This window comes from Balaenoptera ricei, chromosome 5, assembly GCF_028023285.1.
Source record: "Balaenoptera ricei isolate mBalRic1 chromosome 5, mBalRic1.hap2, whole genome shotgun sequence".
Lineage (NCBI taxonomy): Eukaryota > Metazoa > Chordata > Mammalia > Artiodactyla > Balaenopteridae > Balaenoptera > Balaenoptera ricei.
In genome coordinates this window covers 109461987-109480978 of record NC_082643.1, presented here as the reverse complement: position 1 = coordinate 109480978, position 18992 = coordinate 109461987, and the positions used below count along the sequence as shown (strand labels likewise).

The window sequence follows — 18992 nt, the reverse complement described above, 5'->3', positions numbered from 1 at the left end:
CAAAGTGTGTTTTTCCATAGTCGTGGCCCTTTCAGTAATACTGTTTGACAACAAGGTTTTTGTCATACTGTTTGAGAGCACAGGTATTACTACACATAATAAATTAGGTCTTAAAAAGTAAAATCTTATAAAGTAAGTTTTCACAACAAGGAAGATTATTTATCTTGCACTAGACAAGAAGGTGATAATAGACTTCTTAAAAAAATAGGCTTAAAAAGTCCACTTTTAAAGCAATCTTTTCTAAGTTGCCCTTTAAGGGTATGATAATTGATATATACTGTTTTAGTTTGGACTGCTCTTAAAAAACTATCATAAACTTGGTGGTTTAAACAGCAAACATTTTTCTTAGTTCTGGAGGCTGGGAAGTCCAAGATCAGGGTGCTGGCAGATCTGATGTCTAGTGAGGACCCCCTTCCTGGTTTGCAGATGGCTGTCTTCTCACTGTTTCATCACATGGTGGAGAACTAAGAGGGGGCACAGCTCTTTTCTTATAAGGGCACTAATTCCACTCAGAGAGCACCACCCTCATGACCCAATTACCTCCCAAAGGTCCCACCTCTTAATACCATCACATGAGGGGTTGAGGAATTCAACACATGAATTTTTTGGTGGTGGAGGTGGGGCACAAACTTTCAGTCCATAACACATATTCAATTCAGGGTCATACAGCTGCATACATTCAAACTGGAAGGAAAAAAAACCTTCTCGGATGTTTCTCAATTTTGAAACGAGTTTTGTATTTAAAAACAAAACCAAAAGGTATTTCTAAGATAATCAAATACTTGTTTTAAAAGAAATTATATATACATATATAATTATATACGTATCTTGTATGTTCAGAATTCTTTTAGATACCTTATAGTAATCCTTAGGGTCCTATTAGCCTTTCTTGGCTAAATAAGCTAGGTATCTATCCATAAAATATTAAGCACATATATTTATTTCTTCTATTTTTACTGCTTACAGTATGTGAATATAAAAATGATAACATGTTAAATATGGAATATTCTGAAAATTTTGAATAAAGAAAAATATTATTACATAGTATCTAGAGATAGCCACCTTAAAAAAATACATATTAGCATAATTTCCTCTCATCCTTTTTAATGCAGTTTTCACATGGTTGAGATCACACTGCACAGAGTAAAAAGAGGCCCAATTTTTTGAGTACTTCCTAAATGCTAGGCAACTTGCTAAGTGCTTCATGCACATTGTATCAACATCCCATGAGCCAGATATGTTACGTCCATGTCATAGATGAAAAAACTGAGGATTGAGGATGAGGCCATACAACTAGTAAGTGGACAAGCGGAGACTTTAGCACAAGTTAAATTCAATGTTAAAATGCATACTCTTAACTATTATGTTTATATAATTTTCTCTGTTTACCATTATAACTAACATTCCATGTCATTAACAAATCATTACAAATATCATGTAAATGAAAAATTTCAAAGCTCCCATATGATTAGGCCCCCTTCACTGAAGCCTTACAGTCAATAATATTTTAAAAGCCTCACAGTAATAATATTTAAAAAATCTTTGCAAATGTTAAGAGCAAGAATGGAATATCTTTGTTGTTCAAGTTGAAATGCATCTGGTTACTAGAGATTTTGAATGTTATTTATAAGCTTATTGGACATTTGTATTTCTAAAGAAATATATTTCTCAAATAAGCACAACGTAAATCAGAAACTACAAAATGCTCTTTGGAACAAACACTGTATTACCTCATTGATTCTGGTTACATGGGGGAGGCACAGCCCTTGGGGGTGATGGAAGACCTTGTTTAAAGACCTGAAAATATTTAGATTTGTTCTCTTCCATTATTTCAAGTCACACTAGTTTAACAATGTTAGTAAATCTATTCATTTTTACCTGATATAGGTTGTTGTATTAATGGAGATAAGACTAATAATTAGTATTTCAATTCTCATGTATAATTGATTTGTTTTAAGTTCTGCAAGATAGTTGGTTCGAAGACTTTAAAATTCTCCCCTTAAAATCTTGTTTACATCATTAACTTTTATGTCTAAAGAAAAACAGTAGAAGAAAAAGGCATTTACTAAGCCAAGATAAATGCCAACTAAACCCCTATTTGAAATACCACAAAATTGTGAATTAATGGAGTTTTCATGCATTTCTGATACCTGTTATTCTGATTTCCTCTCTAGTTACAGTATTTTCATTGGAATCTATTTAATACAAGAGTTAGAGCCACTGGTGCATTTAGTTTGATTTATCTAGTGACAATACTACAATTATCCTCCTAGGCAAATTATATTCTTTTTTTAAATAAATTTATTTAATTTATTTTTGGCTGCATTGGGTCTTCGTTGCTGAGCATGGGCTTTCTCTAGTTGCAGCGAGCGGCGCTACTCTTCGTTGTGGTGCGCAGGCTTCTCATTGCGGTGGCTTCTCCTTGCGGAGCATGGGCTCTAGGCGCACGGGCTTCAGTAGTTGTGGCACACGGGCTCAGTAGTTGTGGCTCACGGGCTCTAGAGAGCAGGCTCAGTAGTTGTGGTGCACGGGCTTAGTTGCTCCATGGCATGTGGGATCTTCCTGGACCAGGGCTCGAACCCGTGTCCCCTGAATTGGCAGGCAGATTCTTAACCACTGCACCACCAGGGAAGCCCACAAATTATATTCTTTTTTTTTTTTTTTTTAAAGAAATTCACGTTCTTTTTTTAAATTAATTAATTAATTAATTAATTAATTTATTTATTTATGACTGTGTTGAGTCTTTGTTTCCGTGCGAGGGCTTTCTCCAGTTGTGGCAAGTGGGGACCACTCTTCATCGCGGTGCGCGGGCCTCTCACCATTGCGGCCTCTCTTGTTGCGGAGCACAGGCTCCAGACGCGCAGGCTCAGTAATTGTGGCTCACGGGCCCAGTTGCTCTGCGGCATGTGGGATCTTCCCAGACCAGGGCTCGAACCCGCATCCCCTGCATTGGCAGGCAGACTCTCAACCACTGCGCCACCAGGGAAGCCCCACAAATTATATTCTTGAGAGTAAATCTAATTTTGGTTTAATCCTCCAAGTGATTTAAATTCATTTTCCATATATCTTGACAAAGTAATTATGAAAAAAAAAAACACCCATTATGGATACATTACTATGATATTTGGGAAAAATATCACTTCCCAAAAGACATATACACTGTTAGTTGGTGTTAGTGAATTATATGACTTTGAAAGTTACAAGAATATGCCAGAATGATTTATCACTTTTAAGCCACAGAAGGGTAAAGAGATGTATGGCTGATAGGCTGGGAATTTTGTGATTTGAGAGGTGAGTAAATAGGCAGCAATATCTTGCTACCTTATACATTCTGCCTGGTGTACTGGTAACATGGGCATTGGTTTAATGGTTTGTTTTGTGGGAGAAGCTTTATCCTCTACCTCATCATTTATGTAAAATTTAAGCAGCATATAAATATATATTTAATTTGAATTTGCTGTATGAGATGTCTATATTTTCCTGAATATCCTTATTAACAGTTTTCTTAAAAGTTTACTTCTCTTTCTATAAGCTTGGCTTGAGATAACCAATCTATATTATATCTACAAAGGAAACAAACTATATACTTTTTAGGCTATAAAAATAACAATAAACCCCACAAATTTGCAGTAGTTGGTATTTAAGAAATGAATTTCATTGGACAAAAATCATAAGTACTACAAAAGGTCTGAACTTCTGAGACTGGACAAGAACTCCACCTAGACAAGCCCATTGTATATGTTATATGAACATATACAGTTGGGAATGCAAATTAGCACAACCTTCCTAGAAAGTGATTAGGCAAAGGTATCAAAAATCTTAAGTGATGCCTAAGATATACATAATAGTAACAATTACATTATAATAACAACAAAAAAGAAATACGATTAATGAGTAGGGAAAGTATTTATGACAATTTCAGGTAAAGCAGGACCTATGTAGTATGACCTCAACAATGTTAACACGTGTGTAAACATGCATTTGTTTGTGTGCATAAATACATAAAGACTAAAGGGTTTTGACAGTATTTATCTCTCACTAGCTGAAATACTGGTGATTCTTCCTTATACTATTATGTAGTTTTCTATATTGAGCACTTAGTCCTATAAAAATAAGAAAAAATTATTTAAAACAGATACAAGAACAGCAGCAATGTTAACATCTTAATGAAACTCAAATTCCACCAGAGCATACAACCCTGGGTTTAAGGGAACTGACAGAATCACTTTATCTTTGGTCTTTTTAGTAGCATCAAACAGTAACAATTTGATCTGAAGGTTTCAGAAACATCACCAATATACTTTCTGTCTATTGGAAACTTAAAATACATGTAGATATCAAATCCTTGCTAAAGAAAGTATTATCTAAAAGCAACTCTAGTATTTACAGGCTGTTAACAAGCTATTTTTTTCCTATTATATTCTCTGTTTTTCTCTTCTTTCATTATCTTCTAAAAATGTAGAATAAACCAAGCGAAGTCATCTTCATTAGAATTCATTTATTCATTCAATTAGTAACTATTTTTAAGTACTTGCTATGTGTCAAACAATTTTTTAGGCACTGGAGATTCTGCAGTGAAGAAAATAAAGTTCTCGTCTGGTAGAGGAACAAATATTATCTCTACCATGTAATGATGAAATGCTGTGAATGAAGTAATATTCGTTAATAGGCTAGACTTTATAGACAGTAGAAAACAAAAGTTATAAATTTCTTGTTTAGCAAAGAAAATAAAAGTATCACCTTTTTATTTTTCTTATTTAGTTAATTAAAGAAATTGAAGTTGCTTGATTACTTACCCCAATATTAAATGTCCCTGTAAAATACTCCATATTTGCTTGAATGAACCAAATGTTGCTTAACCCTAGTTCGTCACTTCTCTTCTTAGCACGAATTAATGATAATTCCTTGTTTTCTATTAATGTAACCTAGATTGTACCCAGGAAACAATAGTATATTCAGTAACATAATTCAGACATTAGGGTAAAGTATTATTACTGTGTTTACTAGCTTTAATAATGTAGATATTATATTGATCCTTATCCTATGCCAGGAAGTAGGCCAGATAATATAGTACAAAAATGAACAAGGTCCTTGAACTCTTGAAGCTCCTAGATATAGTGATATAAGTGAAACAGGCAATTATAATACAGTGAGTGATGTGTTTAATGAAAGACATATAATGTGTTATCAGAGCACGCAGACTTGATGACTAAGGGAGGTTTTAGTCATTTAATATGAAAGAGTAACATATTAACTGAGGCCTGAAAAGTGAATAGAAATCAGCTGCGGGAATAAAGGTGTGTTTCTAGCAGAGAGAAACGAATGAAGGCCCAAGATAAGAAAGATACGGTGTATTTGAAGAACTGAGAAAACTGGTATAGCTGGGGTACAGTGTGTGATGGTGACAGTGGAGGTAGGGAGACACGGTGTGGGGTGTAGGAATCAGGCTGGAGAGGTAACAGGGGCCAGATCATGTGCAATGAAAGGAGGTCTGGTTGCTGCAATGCATAGTAGATTGGTGGGGGAGAGGCAGAAGGCAGGGCAACAAGTTCAGACCTTCTAACAGTAATCCAGGCCAAGGAAGGTGGGAGACCATCACTGGTTCAGATGGAGAAAAGCGGGCCAAGTTAAATCACTTTCATCACTATCATTCCTAGTTTGGTCCTTATTTTGTCCTTATGCTTGTCTTTATGGAAAAATCCTGGATCCCTTTGTATAAAAAGCCTGTCAGAGGATACTTGGGGTCAAAGGTTTTCCAGCCTTTATTCTAGTCAAGACTTCCTTTTTCCAGTTTCAACATTTCTAAGTTTCCAGAGCTGTTGGGAAGGGTAAAAAAGACACCATATCCCTGCCTGACTCTACATCTCCAGGATTCTGCTCTATGAGCTTTATTCCTCTTACTCCAACCATGAAATTGTTGTTTTCCTTAGTGATGAAACGAACATCTGCCTGTTTCTCCCAGTATTCCTCATTTATTTTGCTCTTTATTTTCTAAGAAAGATAAAGAATAATACTCTCTACTCTCTATCATTCTGCTACATATCATTCTGGCTAGTCTATGAGTTCTTCCACATTTTTTCTTCTGAAAATAATCACTTTAATTATTTTGTAATTTCCGGAGAGCTCACAAACAAAGGATCTGCCCCAGTTCAATCATCAGATTCTAGACTTCTATGCTGAAAGATGGTCACTGTGAGGAAATGATTTAATATTACAGAAGACTAAAAGCAGCACAAACTTCTAACAAATGGTGGCAACAATCGTATAAATTATGGTACATTTACTTAAAAACATATTATGCAGTCACATTTTAAGTGCTATTTTAATGGTGATATTTGAAATTATCTGCAATAGCGAAAAACATTTATGATATAAGATTGAGTGAAAGCAGGGGACTGAAATTGTACTTGCACTTTTAGAATTTGCAGCAATAAGCATCCTCATGAACAATGACAAAGAGAACATGGGGAGAAATGCATTTGGTGGATCAGTTGGTAGATTTGGGGTTTATCTTTTTCTTTAAAAAATGTTGTTGTTACAATTCTGATACAATGAATAAAAATCAAGCTAGCAAAGAATATGCTCAACAAGTTTCAGAAGCTAGTATTTCCAGTATGAAACTATGTTGACAATTAAACTGGCTTCATTATTAATTATTTTATTTAAGAGTGGAATAATTATTTCTTTTAAAAATTATTTAAAACTACAGCCCTTTTATAAAAAATAAAAAATGTAGTGGTCCTACTTACTTTTCTTCCCTATGATTCTGAATCTTAGAAGTTTAGTTCAAAGAAATATAAAATGCCTGTGCCACATATTTGACCTGGGTGAATGATTATAAACTCAAAGGGGAGGAAAAAGCCAGACTCAGCTAACTGAATTGTGTAGTTTCCTTTCGTCTATTATTCAGACTTTACCTGGCATGATGGCAGCATGTGAGCAAGGACAATCCCAACATGGCCCTGAAAAAGGAAAAAAAAGAAACAAGTTAACTTTGGTTTCTAAGGCTTTTGTTTATTCTGAGACAATAATCTTGCCAAATAAAAACATGACATTTAATGTAGTATAGTAAAGTCACATCATCTTGGAAAGGCTAAAGAGAATAAAGGAGAGATAGAATACCCCGCCGCTGCAGAAATCCACAATTCTGTCACCAGGTTTGGCCTGATTTGTCACCACATAAACAAGGTTGTTTAACTGTTGCTGCTTCCTCAAAGCTCGATCACTGGACATTTTACCTGGGAAAGACAAGAGATGAAGACAATGACACGTTATATGTTGTAGGGGACTGAGACGGCACTCGTGGGCTAGACTAGCAACCTACAGGAAGAGCGGTACAGATGTAAGTGGATTACACATTCCATGTAATCCACCATGAGAGGATTAGAGAACTGGAACCCAGAGGTGAACTCTATTTTGTTTCTTTTTACTTTTATTCCTACCCAACTTTTCTTTCAATAGTCATTAACAGAAAATCTATGAAAAAATGTCTTTGAAAGAGAGGAAACAATAAGTGAAACATTAATTTCAGAGTCATAAACAAAGTGTTCAATAAATGTTTACTGGATGAATAAAAATTAACAGTAATAATCTCTTCCCTCTATCCCTTTCAGAGACATAGTGTAAAGATTACCTAATTTCAGCACATTGCTTAAATCGCCTTGGATTAAAGAGACCTATAATAATAGAAACATTTTTATTATTTAACTGGCACATCCCTGAACTCTTAATTCTTCTAGTTAGGACACTTGGAACACAGGTGTCACATTGTGTAAAATATATCAATGGTTATTGTATTTAGAAATAAATTAGATTTTCTTATTTCTGCTTTGAAACTTCCTTTCCTCATGAGTGTGTCAGACACAGAAATTTAATGCAATTAGTGATTGAGGATAGGGCATTTCCAAGTACAAAATGCCTTGGGCCTAGCAGCATGAAAACATCTTAACTTTTCTTTCAAAAGCTACTAGTTAAGTCCACTAAAATATCTTCAGAAGAATGCATAAAATTATTTGTTTTTACATATTTCAAATGTACTGTTTGTAAGAGCAAGATTAAGAAAACGTAAGAGAGTAGCTCTCAGTGATATAGATAAAAGAAAAAACCCAGATAATCTTTTTGGCTTGATCAAAAATTATATACCTATACAAAGTTTCCCCACTCCATTTTCACAGAAAAATTGCATGGCTTTTTTCTTTTCTGTTTTCCTTCTTTCTTATGTTACTAAAATTAAAACATTGGGAAACTTTTAGGAAAAAATAGAAAATGTGGATTTAAAAAGATCTATATGAGAGAAGAAGTCCATAATCTCATAATTCATAGGTAATATTTCTGTATATATGTACTTCCAGCTATACCCGTAAGTTCATAATTTTCTAGATGGCATAGGAAACATTATAATATAAATCTTTCTGTGCCCATGAATTTGTTTCTACACTACAAGTTTTAATGGCTGCATAGTACTTTATTAACTATCTATACACAACTTATTTAACCAATTTCCTATTGTAACAATGCGGTCATCATCATACAACTGAATCATTGTGTGTATTCTTAATTATTTAGCATGGCCTAATGTGAATTTCAAACATGAAAAGCATTTAAATCAATCGTTTGGTGACTTCATTTGTGAAGACAGTTTCATGTAGCTTTAAAAAAATTATTTTCACTTTCCTCTAATAATATAATGGCAAAATATTTACACAGAGTTAGTGAAAGCCCTTGTGATCCCCCCTTCAGTGGATAGCCACTCCTAAGAGGTTTTATTATGACAATTTTCAAACACAAGGCAAAGTTGAAAGAATTAAGATTCAGTGAATGGCTCTATACCTTCCACCTAGATTCGACCATTAACAACTTACTAGACTTGGTTCATCACACTTCTATCTATCTATCCATCCCTCTATCCATTCAGTCATAAATCCACCTAATTATTTATTTTTATTATGGCAATGAAGTTTTGATTTGGAGGAAGAAGAATAAGAACACGGAAGGGGAGGAAGAAGGGGGGGATCAGAAGGCAAAAAGGAAAAGTACTTTTGACGCCCTTAGGAGAGTGAGAGTCACAAAAGCTGCTATTAAATGGAGCCACCACGAGGCAAGAAATGAGCACAAGCATTTTAGTCTTTGCTCTGTTTGTGGATTTCTTAACAGTTCTTAGACAAAGGATTTTCATAAAACAAAGTCAAAAGAAATTATCACTTTGTTATAAAGCAGAAACTAACACACCATTGTAAAGCAATTATACTCCAATAAAGATGTTAAAAAAAAAAAAGAACAAGGAGATAAGAAAATAAAACTTATTTAATGGAATATCTAATAGTAAGTTCTGTACTGTACTTCTATTAGATATTTAGAATGACCTAACTTTCTTAGGTCTGTTTCAAAAGCAAATGTTTATGAAGGTCTGTTTTTCTTGCTAAGCCTGCCTCTTTGCATATGAAGAATCTGTGCTTAAATGAAGGTTGAAGGCAAAGAGGTACCTTTCAGGTTTGTGTTTAAATAGAGAGACTATTAAGCTGCCCATAATATTCACAGGTTGGGCTAAAAATACACTAGCATGATGGCTCAGTGCTTTATGGAAAAACTGCCTCTAATAAAGCATTCCTCCTCACCATTCTAGTTTTATAAGTAAATAGAGTCTTAAACACATTGAACAAGAAAGTGGTACTTTGAGACACCGTATTCATTTAAAAACCAAATCCTACTTTCTATTTATATCCAACATTCTTGTGCCTGACACTATTTACAAGCATAAAAATATTTACATATTTATTTATTTATTTATTTTTGGCTATGTTGGGTCTTTGTTGCTGTGCATGGACTTTCTCTAGTTGTTGTGAGTGGGGGCTACTCTTCGTTGCGGTCCGCAGGCTTCTCATTGTCGTGGCTTCTCTTGTTGTGGAGCACGGGCTCTAGGCGCGCGTGCTTCAGTAGTTGTACACAGGCTCAGTAGTTGTGGCTCATGGGCTCTAGCGCGCAGGCTCAGCAGTTGTGGCGCACAGGCTTAGCTGCCCGGCGGCATGTGAGATCTTCCTGGACCAGGGATTGAACCTGTGTCCCCTGCATTGGCAGGTGGATTCTTAACCACTGTGCCACCAGGGAAGTCCCTATATTTTTAACTTGACTAAAAACGATGGTTCTTTAGGTGTCATCATGGAAAAACAAAACTCAAGAATCAAATGTTTTAATACAAATGATCTTATTTGTCCTGCAACGTAATCCTCCTGTAGTGGAGTCTTCTCCTTGTCTAATTCAAGTTAGGAGGAACCTGATTAGACAACTTCAATGTTGTTTGCATTACCCAAAAAGAAAGTACAAGGAAAGGTAAAGGAGACAATTTTTAAACTAAGGAAGAGCCATACTAGGACACCCGCATTTTTGGTCAGTTCAAAGCATCAAATAAAGCAGAAAAAAAAAAAAAGCCATGGATGGAAAATGTGCAGCCAGGACACCTGTTCAGTCTAGTAAATTGTGCTTAAGATCAGGCAGCTCTTAATTTATTCTTTCTTAGTCTGAAGCAACAAAGTACCTTGAATATTATAATTTACTGGTAAAAGGAAAATGGTTGGGTGTTTGGATACATATTAGACATTATTTGCTGTTTTGTTTTCCAAGTATTTCTTGGAGATGTAGTATACCACCCACATTCTGTGAATTTTTAAAAAATATAATTAAACATGGAGACAAAGAAAAGGGCTAAAACTAATGGTTCAGAGATTTTTAAAATATGTTTTTGTTTGAAAAGCTATAAAACCAAGAGCAAGAGTAAATTTCTTCAACAGTGATAGGTGCAGTACAGAGGTTGTAGAGAAGGTGTGAGACAATTGAATACACAAGGTGGCACCAATAGAACCTTTGGCAGGTGAGAAGGAAGGTGACAACCACAAATTTTAATGTTTTTAAGAGGCCTGATTAACAACATTAAGACAAGCTGATGAACGGTCACTTACCATGTTTCATAGGGCAATGGACAGTGAAGGCCAAGCTCCACCTTCCAGGTAGCTATGGTTTTCATGGTTGGAACCGTCACTAAGCTCCTACTATATGCCCAGCACTTGTCCAGGTACTGAGGACACAACTCAAAGTGAATAAGACATAGTCCCTGTCCTTCAGGAGCTAAGAAGGTATCTAAGAAGAGGGTATGGTGTGCATTGTGTGCAAAGGTATGTGCACTGCAGATAAAGAACTAACTGAGACATCACAGAGGATTTTGCAGAGATGTGGGGCATTTCAGCTGAGTCTTTAAGGAGGAACAGAAACTTGCCAGGTAGAATGGCAGGGAAAGCATGATATGATATGGCATACTTAGGGGGAAAATGCAATTAGCTCACTTGTGCTTGAAAATGAGGATCAATGGGAAAGTGGTAGAGCATAAGATAGAACTGAAAATTTGGTAGGGACAGATGGGAAAGGGCATTGCTTGTTATCTTGCCTCTCTGGGCTGTACAGAAGACATGGCCTTGCTTTAATACTTAATATGTATGCTTAGAGCTCCTTAGAGACAAGTTCTCTTTGAATAGACAGCTCTGTTATTTTTACATTATTCCATACTAAAGATGTTCTTTTATATTGCTAGCCTGCATCATTTTTATTCTGGATAGAGTATATCCTCAAATTAGAATTATTCATAAAATTATGTGGAGCATTCAACCTCAACTGATGCTAATGTCATTAAATGATTTAATTAAGAAAATGGAATTGAATAAATTGAGCTCACTGAATCATTTTGAGCTCTGCTGCTCTAGATGAGAAAGCCTTTGGACTCCTTATTGGATTGTCCTTCCCACTCTCCTTCCCAGGCTCCTCTCCCCATGGCAGTCCCTGAAATGCTGTGCTCACCAGGTTCTGTCTCTGTGCCATAGCTCATCACTGAGTGTGATTTTCTTGAGTATATTACTAAAGTCCCTTCCAAAACTGCCTACAAAAATACCTGTCCTTGCTTAAAATACTTTTAAAGGCTCCCCTCTGCCTTATGAAAAAAGTCCTGACTTCTTGGCAATGGCCTTTAATGATCTGGGCCCTGTTAATTTGCCGACCTTACCTTCTGCTACTTTCATAATATATCCCCTATGTTCCAGCCTCTCTGAACAATGGATATAGTTCCTTGAATTTATCATGGCTGGTGAGTCAAGTTGCTTTATAAATTTGTTCTCTTTGCTTGAAACCTATTCCTCACTCCTGGCTACATTGACATGTATTCTTTTTGTAATAAGTTTTTTTTTTTTAAAGACAAAAGAGAAAAAAGTTACTTTTTCAAACTATTTATTATATTTCCTGTTATTATTAACTACTGAAGAAGTTTTCTTATTATAGAATGATTTACCTAGGCATTATTCATTATAACAACTACCCAAAAAGGACCGTTAGCTGAAATTGCTTCTGTCTGCATGAAATAGATACAGATGATTTTTCCTGGAACTACATAAACTTGGGCCCAATTAAATGGATAGAGTATTAGGAGACTGACAGGCACATAACAGGAGCTTAATAAAAGTTTAATGGATGAATTTTCTCTATAATTATGACTTAGCATTTCAAGGCAGTAAGTTAACTTTTGCACATATTAAGTATGAAAACAAATTCAACTGTATTTGAAAATATACTGTATTGAAATAGAAAAGGAAGTCAACTATGAAACAATATTAAAACTGGGGATGGAAAAGTTTCCAAAAACTTTAATGAGGGAATAAGAAAGTTGCCTTTAAAGCTATACCAAAAACTAGAACAGCGTAAATAAAATTCCTGTAGAAACTCCTGAGAAGCATGAAACTAAGCAGCAATATAAAGTTTACATTTTAGGTTAGGGCAACCTTGTTTTAAATTTTGGAAATGACTTCTTGGAAATACTGAAAATTTAGAATAGGAGGAATTTACATTTTTTAAAGCCAGTTGCAGGTTGCATCACTAATCCTCTTAGCCATACTGACCCCAGAGTGACAATACTCTTGCAACAGTGGATACCTTTTCCCTCTCTCCCCCATCCCCAGCCCATTCACACATCCCACAGTGCAGTCTATGAAATCAGTAATACTGTAACAGTGTGATGGCATTTTCACTAGTTTTGTTATAGATATTATGAGTTGTCAATAATTATCAATTAGAAATTCAAAATTCAAAAGAAGCCAATTTATTCCTCTCTAAATTGAGGAACACTGACCTCATAAAATCTCTTTCTCAATCAATCATTCAACCAACAAATCAACCAACTAACTTGACCTACACTGAACCGTTCTACACAATGTTAGGGTCACAAAGATGTCTATCACTTGATTTCTGTCCTTAATGAACTTAAACCTAATTTAAAATAGTACAAAAACATTATATATGACCTTAGAAGATGTATTTTATTAACCACATTGTACAGTATTTTTAATGACATTTTAACAGCCCTAACTTAAAAAAATCCATACTTCTTTCATTAAAGCTTCTAAAATGATTGATAATTGTTTATATGATGCTTTGCAGTTTTTAAGCACTTGCACATTTGACACATCATCTAACCTCAATATTGTCAGGTTGCTAGGTGGATAACCTGTTCCTTGTTTTACAAATGAGGATACAGCACTGAAGAGGTTGCTCAAACTTAGCATTTGTTTAAAGACACACAGCTGGTAGGCAGTGAACATGGGATTGTAACCAAGGATTTCTAACTTTAGGTTCAGTCTTCTTTGCAATATGGTCGGCCATTTCTTAAGCAGATGACTTTGTGATTTCAGAATTTCAGGGCTGGTCCTTTTTTTCTTTTACCTGTTCAAGGAAATGAGGTGCTTTCTAGCAGGGAAATGAGGGATATCCCTAACAATTATATCTTAGGGAAAAAAAGTGAATTCTTCAGAATCAGTCATAAAATGCATTTTATTTCAGTTTTCCTCTAAATAAAATTTCCAAAAGCAGGCTTACCAGTAGAAAGGATCAATTTAAGTACTGAACTTCAATATTTTGGAATATATCACTAAGGCATTATCTGCAGGTCTCATAAGTCACTCTGTTTAATGAATTGAACTTTTGAGTGTCACCCTTTCCAGAAAAAGACCATTTCCTCACCTTGGAACTGTAGCAAACTTTTAAATTTTATAGAAAAGTGATCTGGGGAGGTTGAGCAATCAATTTGTTGCAAAATTGGATTATCCAGGAGGAAAAACTGAAAATAGATTGGGATGATCTTTTGCGTTTTAGTACTGTAGGTGCTGACAAATATAGCATGCACCTTCACCCTTCCATATCTAATTCCAGGGCATCTTTTAAAAAAACAATTAACTACAAGTACTTAGGCAAGATGCACAGTTGAGGAACAATAGTTGAAGAAAGTATAGCCACATTATTTGCCAAATCAAAACTTCTGTTTGTTTATAAAAGAGCTTGGATACATTGAATAGTGGAAATTTTAAAACTTCTTATTCCTGCTATTTTTTTTCCTCTAAGATGAATAAAACATTTTGACTTCAGAATACCAGACACCAGAGTTAATTGAACACATATATTTTCATTTCATTCAAATGCTATTTATACCACACAAAGTAATTGTTTCTTTGCCCTGGAATTTAGTTAAAAAAACATTTCACAATATCTTCCAACTTGCTCACAAGACCAAATTGAAATGCTTTAGAACAAAAAAAGCTAACTCTAGAAAATAGGTATTTATTTCTTCTCCCTCTTTTTTTGGAGGCTTAAGTTAACAACAGTAAGGTATTTTAATAGTTCCATTAACTTTTGAGATCCTTCAAGTAATCCTCAATTTGAGTTCTAATTTGATGTGTTTCACTGTTTTTCGGTTAAATGATAGTAGCCTGCAATGGTGAGTGTTAACTTTCCTGGAGTCTACTGATTTTCTAAAAATAGCTTCTCTTATATACATAGTATTTTAATTTCTACTATGATATGACCCATAGGTTTTCTTGTTTGATTTATTCATATATTTTATTCTGATTAAAAAAAATGAAAATGAATATATCTAAGGTGACACGGCTCCACATTCTTTGATAATATTAATACTATATTAATATACAGTATTCCCATCAAGGGGTGGCATCTGTGTCTGTTCCCTTGACTTGAGCTCTATGACCACTTGACCAGTGTAATATAGAAGAAAGACTGTGCCCATTTCTGGTAGCTTCCATGTCCTATCTTTTGAGACACTTGCTCTTGGAACACAGCACCATGCTTTAGGAAGCCAGGCCTCCCCAGCTGATGCTGTATGAACAAACAAGCTTTCCCACCAAGTCCTACCTAAGTTGAAGATTTGTGAATAAGATAGATAATTGTTATTTAAATGCACTAAGTTTTGTGGTGCATTTATGCAGCTATAGATCATCTGAACAACATCCTAAATTGGGCTTGTAAGGATTATCATCACTGAATAGTATTTATTAAGTCATCTACCTATACATGGAATGGTGCTGGATACTATGACAATAACCAAAATAGAAAATAGTTATTATACCTAAGAGTTAAGAGGTCAAGGCAGTGGTATTCATTGCAAGTTACAGAGGGACTCCTCTATAAACCTGAAAGGCAGTCTTGAATTCCAGCCCTACTATTCCTTTTCTCTTTCTAATGGTCCTAAGCCTCATGAGCCTAACTGTAAAGACTGCTGGGATCTCAGCAGCAAGGGATGGTGCAAAGAAAAGGATTATGGTAACTAACCCAGGTACAGGCATGGGTAGGGATGGGGACCATGATCCAAATAGGTGTTGCACATGTGGGTGGCAGGGCTTATACTAAATCATAAGAGATGACAGATCTAAAAGAACAAGGCTGCACTGAAACTGCACCATTTTGGAGGTTGGCGTTTACTGATACACGGACACACTGATTCAGGGCCTGGGTAGAGCAGGGTAAGACAGGTACTGATCTTTTTTTTCCTAAACTGGAATTTTGTATCTTCCTCCCATTCTCTGGTTCTTTCATTATAACCTCTACAGAGTAGTTTATTAATTTAGCAAAAGTTTTTTTTTTTTTTTTTGACCACGGTTAAAGATTTAATGAAAGTTCATAATAATGCAGTTGACAAGAAAATTAGTTATTTCTGAGATATACATTTTAAAGTAATAACTAGGATTATTACTTATAACATTATACCAGAACATATAAGATTTTTAGAAATTTCATGTAATGTCTGAAACATTTATATTAACATATTTCCATACAAATAACCCAATGAAAGTTTAGTATTAGTTGTTTTGTTTGTTTTTTTATACTGCAAGTTCTTATTAGGCATCAATTTTATACACATCAGTGTATACATTTCAATCCCAATCGCCCAATTCAGCACACCACCATCCCCACCCCACCGCAGTTTTCCCCCCTTGGTGTCCATACGTTTGTTCTCTACATCCGTGTCTCAACTTCTGCCCTGCAAACTGGCTCATCTGTACCATTTTTCTAGGTTCCACATACATGCATTAATATATATTTGTTTTTCTCTTTCTGACTTACTTCACTCTGTATGACAGTCTCTAGATCCATCCACGTCTCAACAAATGACTCAATTTCGTTCCTTTTTATGGCTGAGTAATATTCCATTGTATATATGTACCACATCTTCTTTATCCATTCGTCTGTTGATGGGCATTTAGGTTGCTTCCATGACCTGGCTATTGTAAATAGTGCTGCAATGAACATTCGGGTGCATGTGTCTTTTTGAATTACGGTTTTCTCTGGGTGTATGCCCAGTAGTGGGATTGCTGGGTCATATGGTAATTCTATTTTTAGTTTTTTAAGGAACCTCCATATTGTTCTCCATAGTGGCTGTATCAATTTACATTCCCACCAACAGTGCAACAGGTTTCCCTTTTCTCCACACCCTCTCCAGCATTTGTTGTTTGTAGATTTTCTGATGATGCCCATTCTAACAGGAGTGAGGTGATACCTCATTGTAGTTTTGATTTGCATTTCTCTAATAATTAGTGATGTTGAGCATCTTTTCATGTGCTTCGTGGCCGTCTGTATGTCTTCTTTGGAGAAATGTCTATTTAGGTCTTCTGCCCATTTTTGGATTGGGGTGTTTGTTTCTTTGATATTGAGCTGAATGAGCTGTTTATATATTTTGGAGATTAATCCTTTGTCCGTTGATTCATTTGCAAATATTTTCTCCCATTCTGAGGGTTGTCTTTTCGTCTTGTTTATGGTTTCCTTTGCTGTGCAAAAGCTTTGAAGTTTCATTAGGTCCCACTTGTTTATTTTTGTTTTTATTTCCATTACTCTAGGAGGTGGATCAAAAAAGATCTTGCTGTGATTTATGTCAAAGAGTGTTCTTCCTATGTTTTCCTCTAAGAGTTTTATAGTGTCCAGTCTTATATTTAGGTCTCTAATCCATTTTGAGTTTATTTTTGTGTATGGTGTTAGGGAGTATTCTAATTTCATTCTTTTACATGAAGCTGTCCAGTTTTCCCAGCACCACTTATTGAAGAGACTGTCTTTTCTCCATTGTATATCTTTGCCTCCTTTGTCATAGATTAGTTGACCATAGGTGCGTGGGTTAATCTCTGGGCTTTCTATCTTGTTCCATTGATCTATGTTTCTGTTTTTGTGCCAGTACCATATTGTCTTGACTACTGTAGCTTTGTAGTATAGTCTGAAGTCAGGGAGTCTGATTCCTCCAGCTCCATTTTTTTGCCTCAAGACTGCTTTGGCTATTCGGGGTCTTTTGTGTCTCCATACAAATTTTAAGATGATTTGTTCTAGCTCCGTAAAAAATGCCATTGGTAATTTGATAGGGATTGCATTGAATCTGTAGATTGCTTTGGGTAGTATACTCATTTTCACAATGTTGATTCTTCCAATCCAAGAACATGGTATATCTCTCCATCTGTTGGTATCATCTGTAATTTCTTTCATCAGTGTCTTATAGTTTTCTGCATACAGGTCTTTTGTTTCCCTAGGTAGGTTTATTCCTAGGTATTTTATTCTTTTTGTTGCAATGGTAAATGGGAGTGTTTCCATAATTTCTCTTTCAGATTTTTCATCATTAGTGTATAGGAATGCAAGAGATTTCTGTGCATTCATTTTGTATCCTGCAACTTTACCATATTCATTAATTAGCTCTAGCAGTTTTCTGGTGGCAGTTTTAGGATTCTCTATGTATAGTATCATGTCATCTGCAAACAGTGACAGTTTTACTTCTTCTTTTCCAATTTGTATTCCTTTTATTTCTTTTTCTTCTCTGATTGCCGTGGCTAGGACTTCCAGAACTATGTTGAATAATAGTGGTGAGAGTGGACATCCTTGTCTTGTTCCTGATCTTAGAGGAAATGCTTTCAGCTTTTCACCATTGAGAATGATGTTTGCTGTGGGTTTGTCATATATGGCCTTTATTATGTTGAGGTAGGTTCCCTCTATGCCCACTTTCTGGAGAGTTTTTATCAGAAATGGGTGTTGAATTTTGTCAAAAGCTTTTTCTGCATCTATTGAGATGATCATATGGTTTTTATTCTTCAATTTGTTAATATGGTGTATCACATTGATTGATTTGCGTATATTGAAGAATCCTTGCATCCCTGGGATAAATCCCACTTGATCGTGGTGTATGATCCTTTTAATGTGTTGTTGGATTCTGTTTGCTAGTATTTTGTTGAGGATTTTTGCATCTATATTCATCAGTGATATTGGTCTGTAATTTTCTTTTTTTGTAGTGTCTTTGTCTGGTTTTGGTATCAGGGTGATGGTGGCCTCATAGAATGAGTTTGGGAGTGTTCCTTCCTCTGCAATCTTTTGGAAGAGTTTGAGAAGGATGGGTGTTAGCTCTTCTCTAAATGTTTGATAGAATTCACCTGTGAAGCCATCTGGTCCTGGACTTTTGTTTGTTGGAAGATTTTAATCACAGTTTCAATTTCATTACTTGTGATTGGTCTGTTCATTTTTTCTGTTTCTTCCTGGTTCAGTCTTGGAAGGTTATACCTTTCTAAGAATTTGTCCATTTCTTCCAGGTTGTCCATTTTATTGGCATAAAGTTGCTTGTAGTAATCTCTTAGGATGCTTTGTATTTCTGCGGT

The 18992-nt window shown here is 35.3% G+C and overlaps 1 protein-coding gene across 2 annotated transcripts in view; it reads right to left on the bottom strand.

The window, feature by feature from the left end:
• The window catches only part of GSTCD (glutathione S-transferase C-terminal domain containing), a 142763-nt gene that overhangs the window by 20736 nt on the left and 103035 nt on the right, over positions 1-18992 (bottom strand). The window contains exons 6-9 of one of the 2 annotated variants that reach the window (XM_059923367.1): positions 7123-7238; positions 6918-6962; positions 4797-4925; positions 4560-4641 (exon numbers count right to left, since the gene is read on the bottom strand). In XM_059923367.1, coding sequence (XP_059779350.1) covers positions 4621-4641; positions 4797-4925; positions 6918-6962; positions 7123-7238 — 311 coding nt within the window. In that variant the 3' untranslated portion in view covers positions 4560-4620. Of the gene's footprint in view, positions 1-4559; positions 4642-4796; positions 4926-6917; positions 6963-7122; positions 7239-18992 lie in introns of those variants that run through there. The other variant, XM_059923366.1, reaches the window with a different exon arrangement.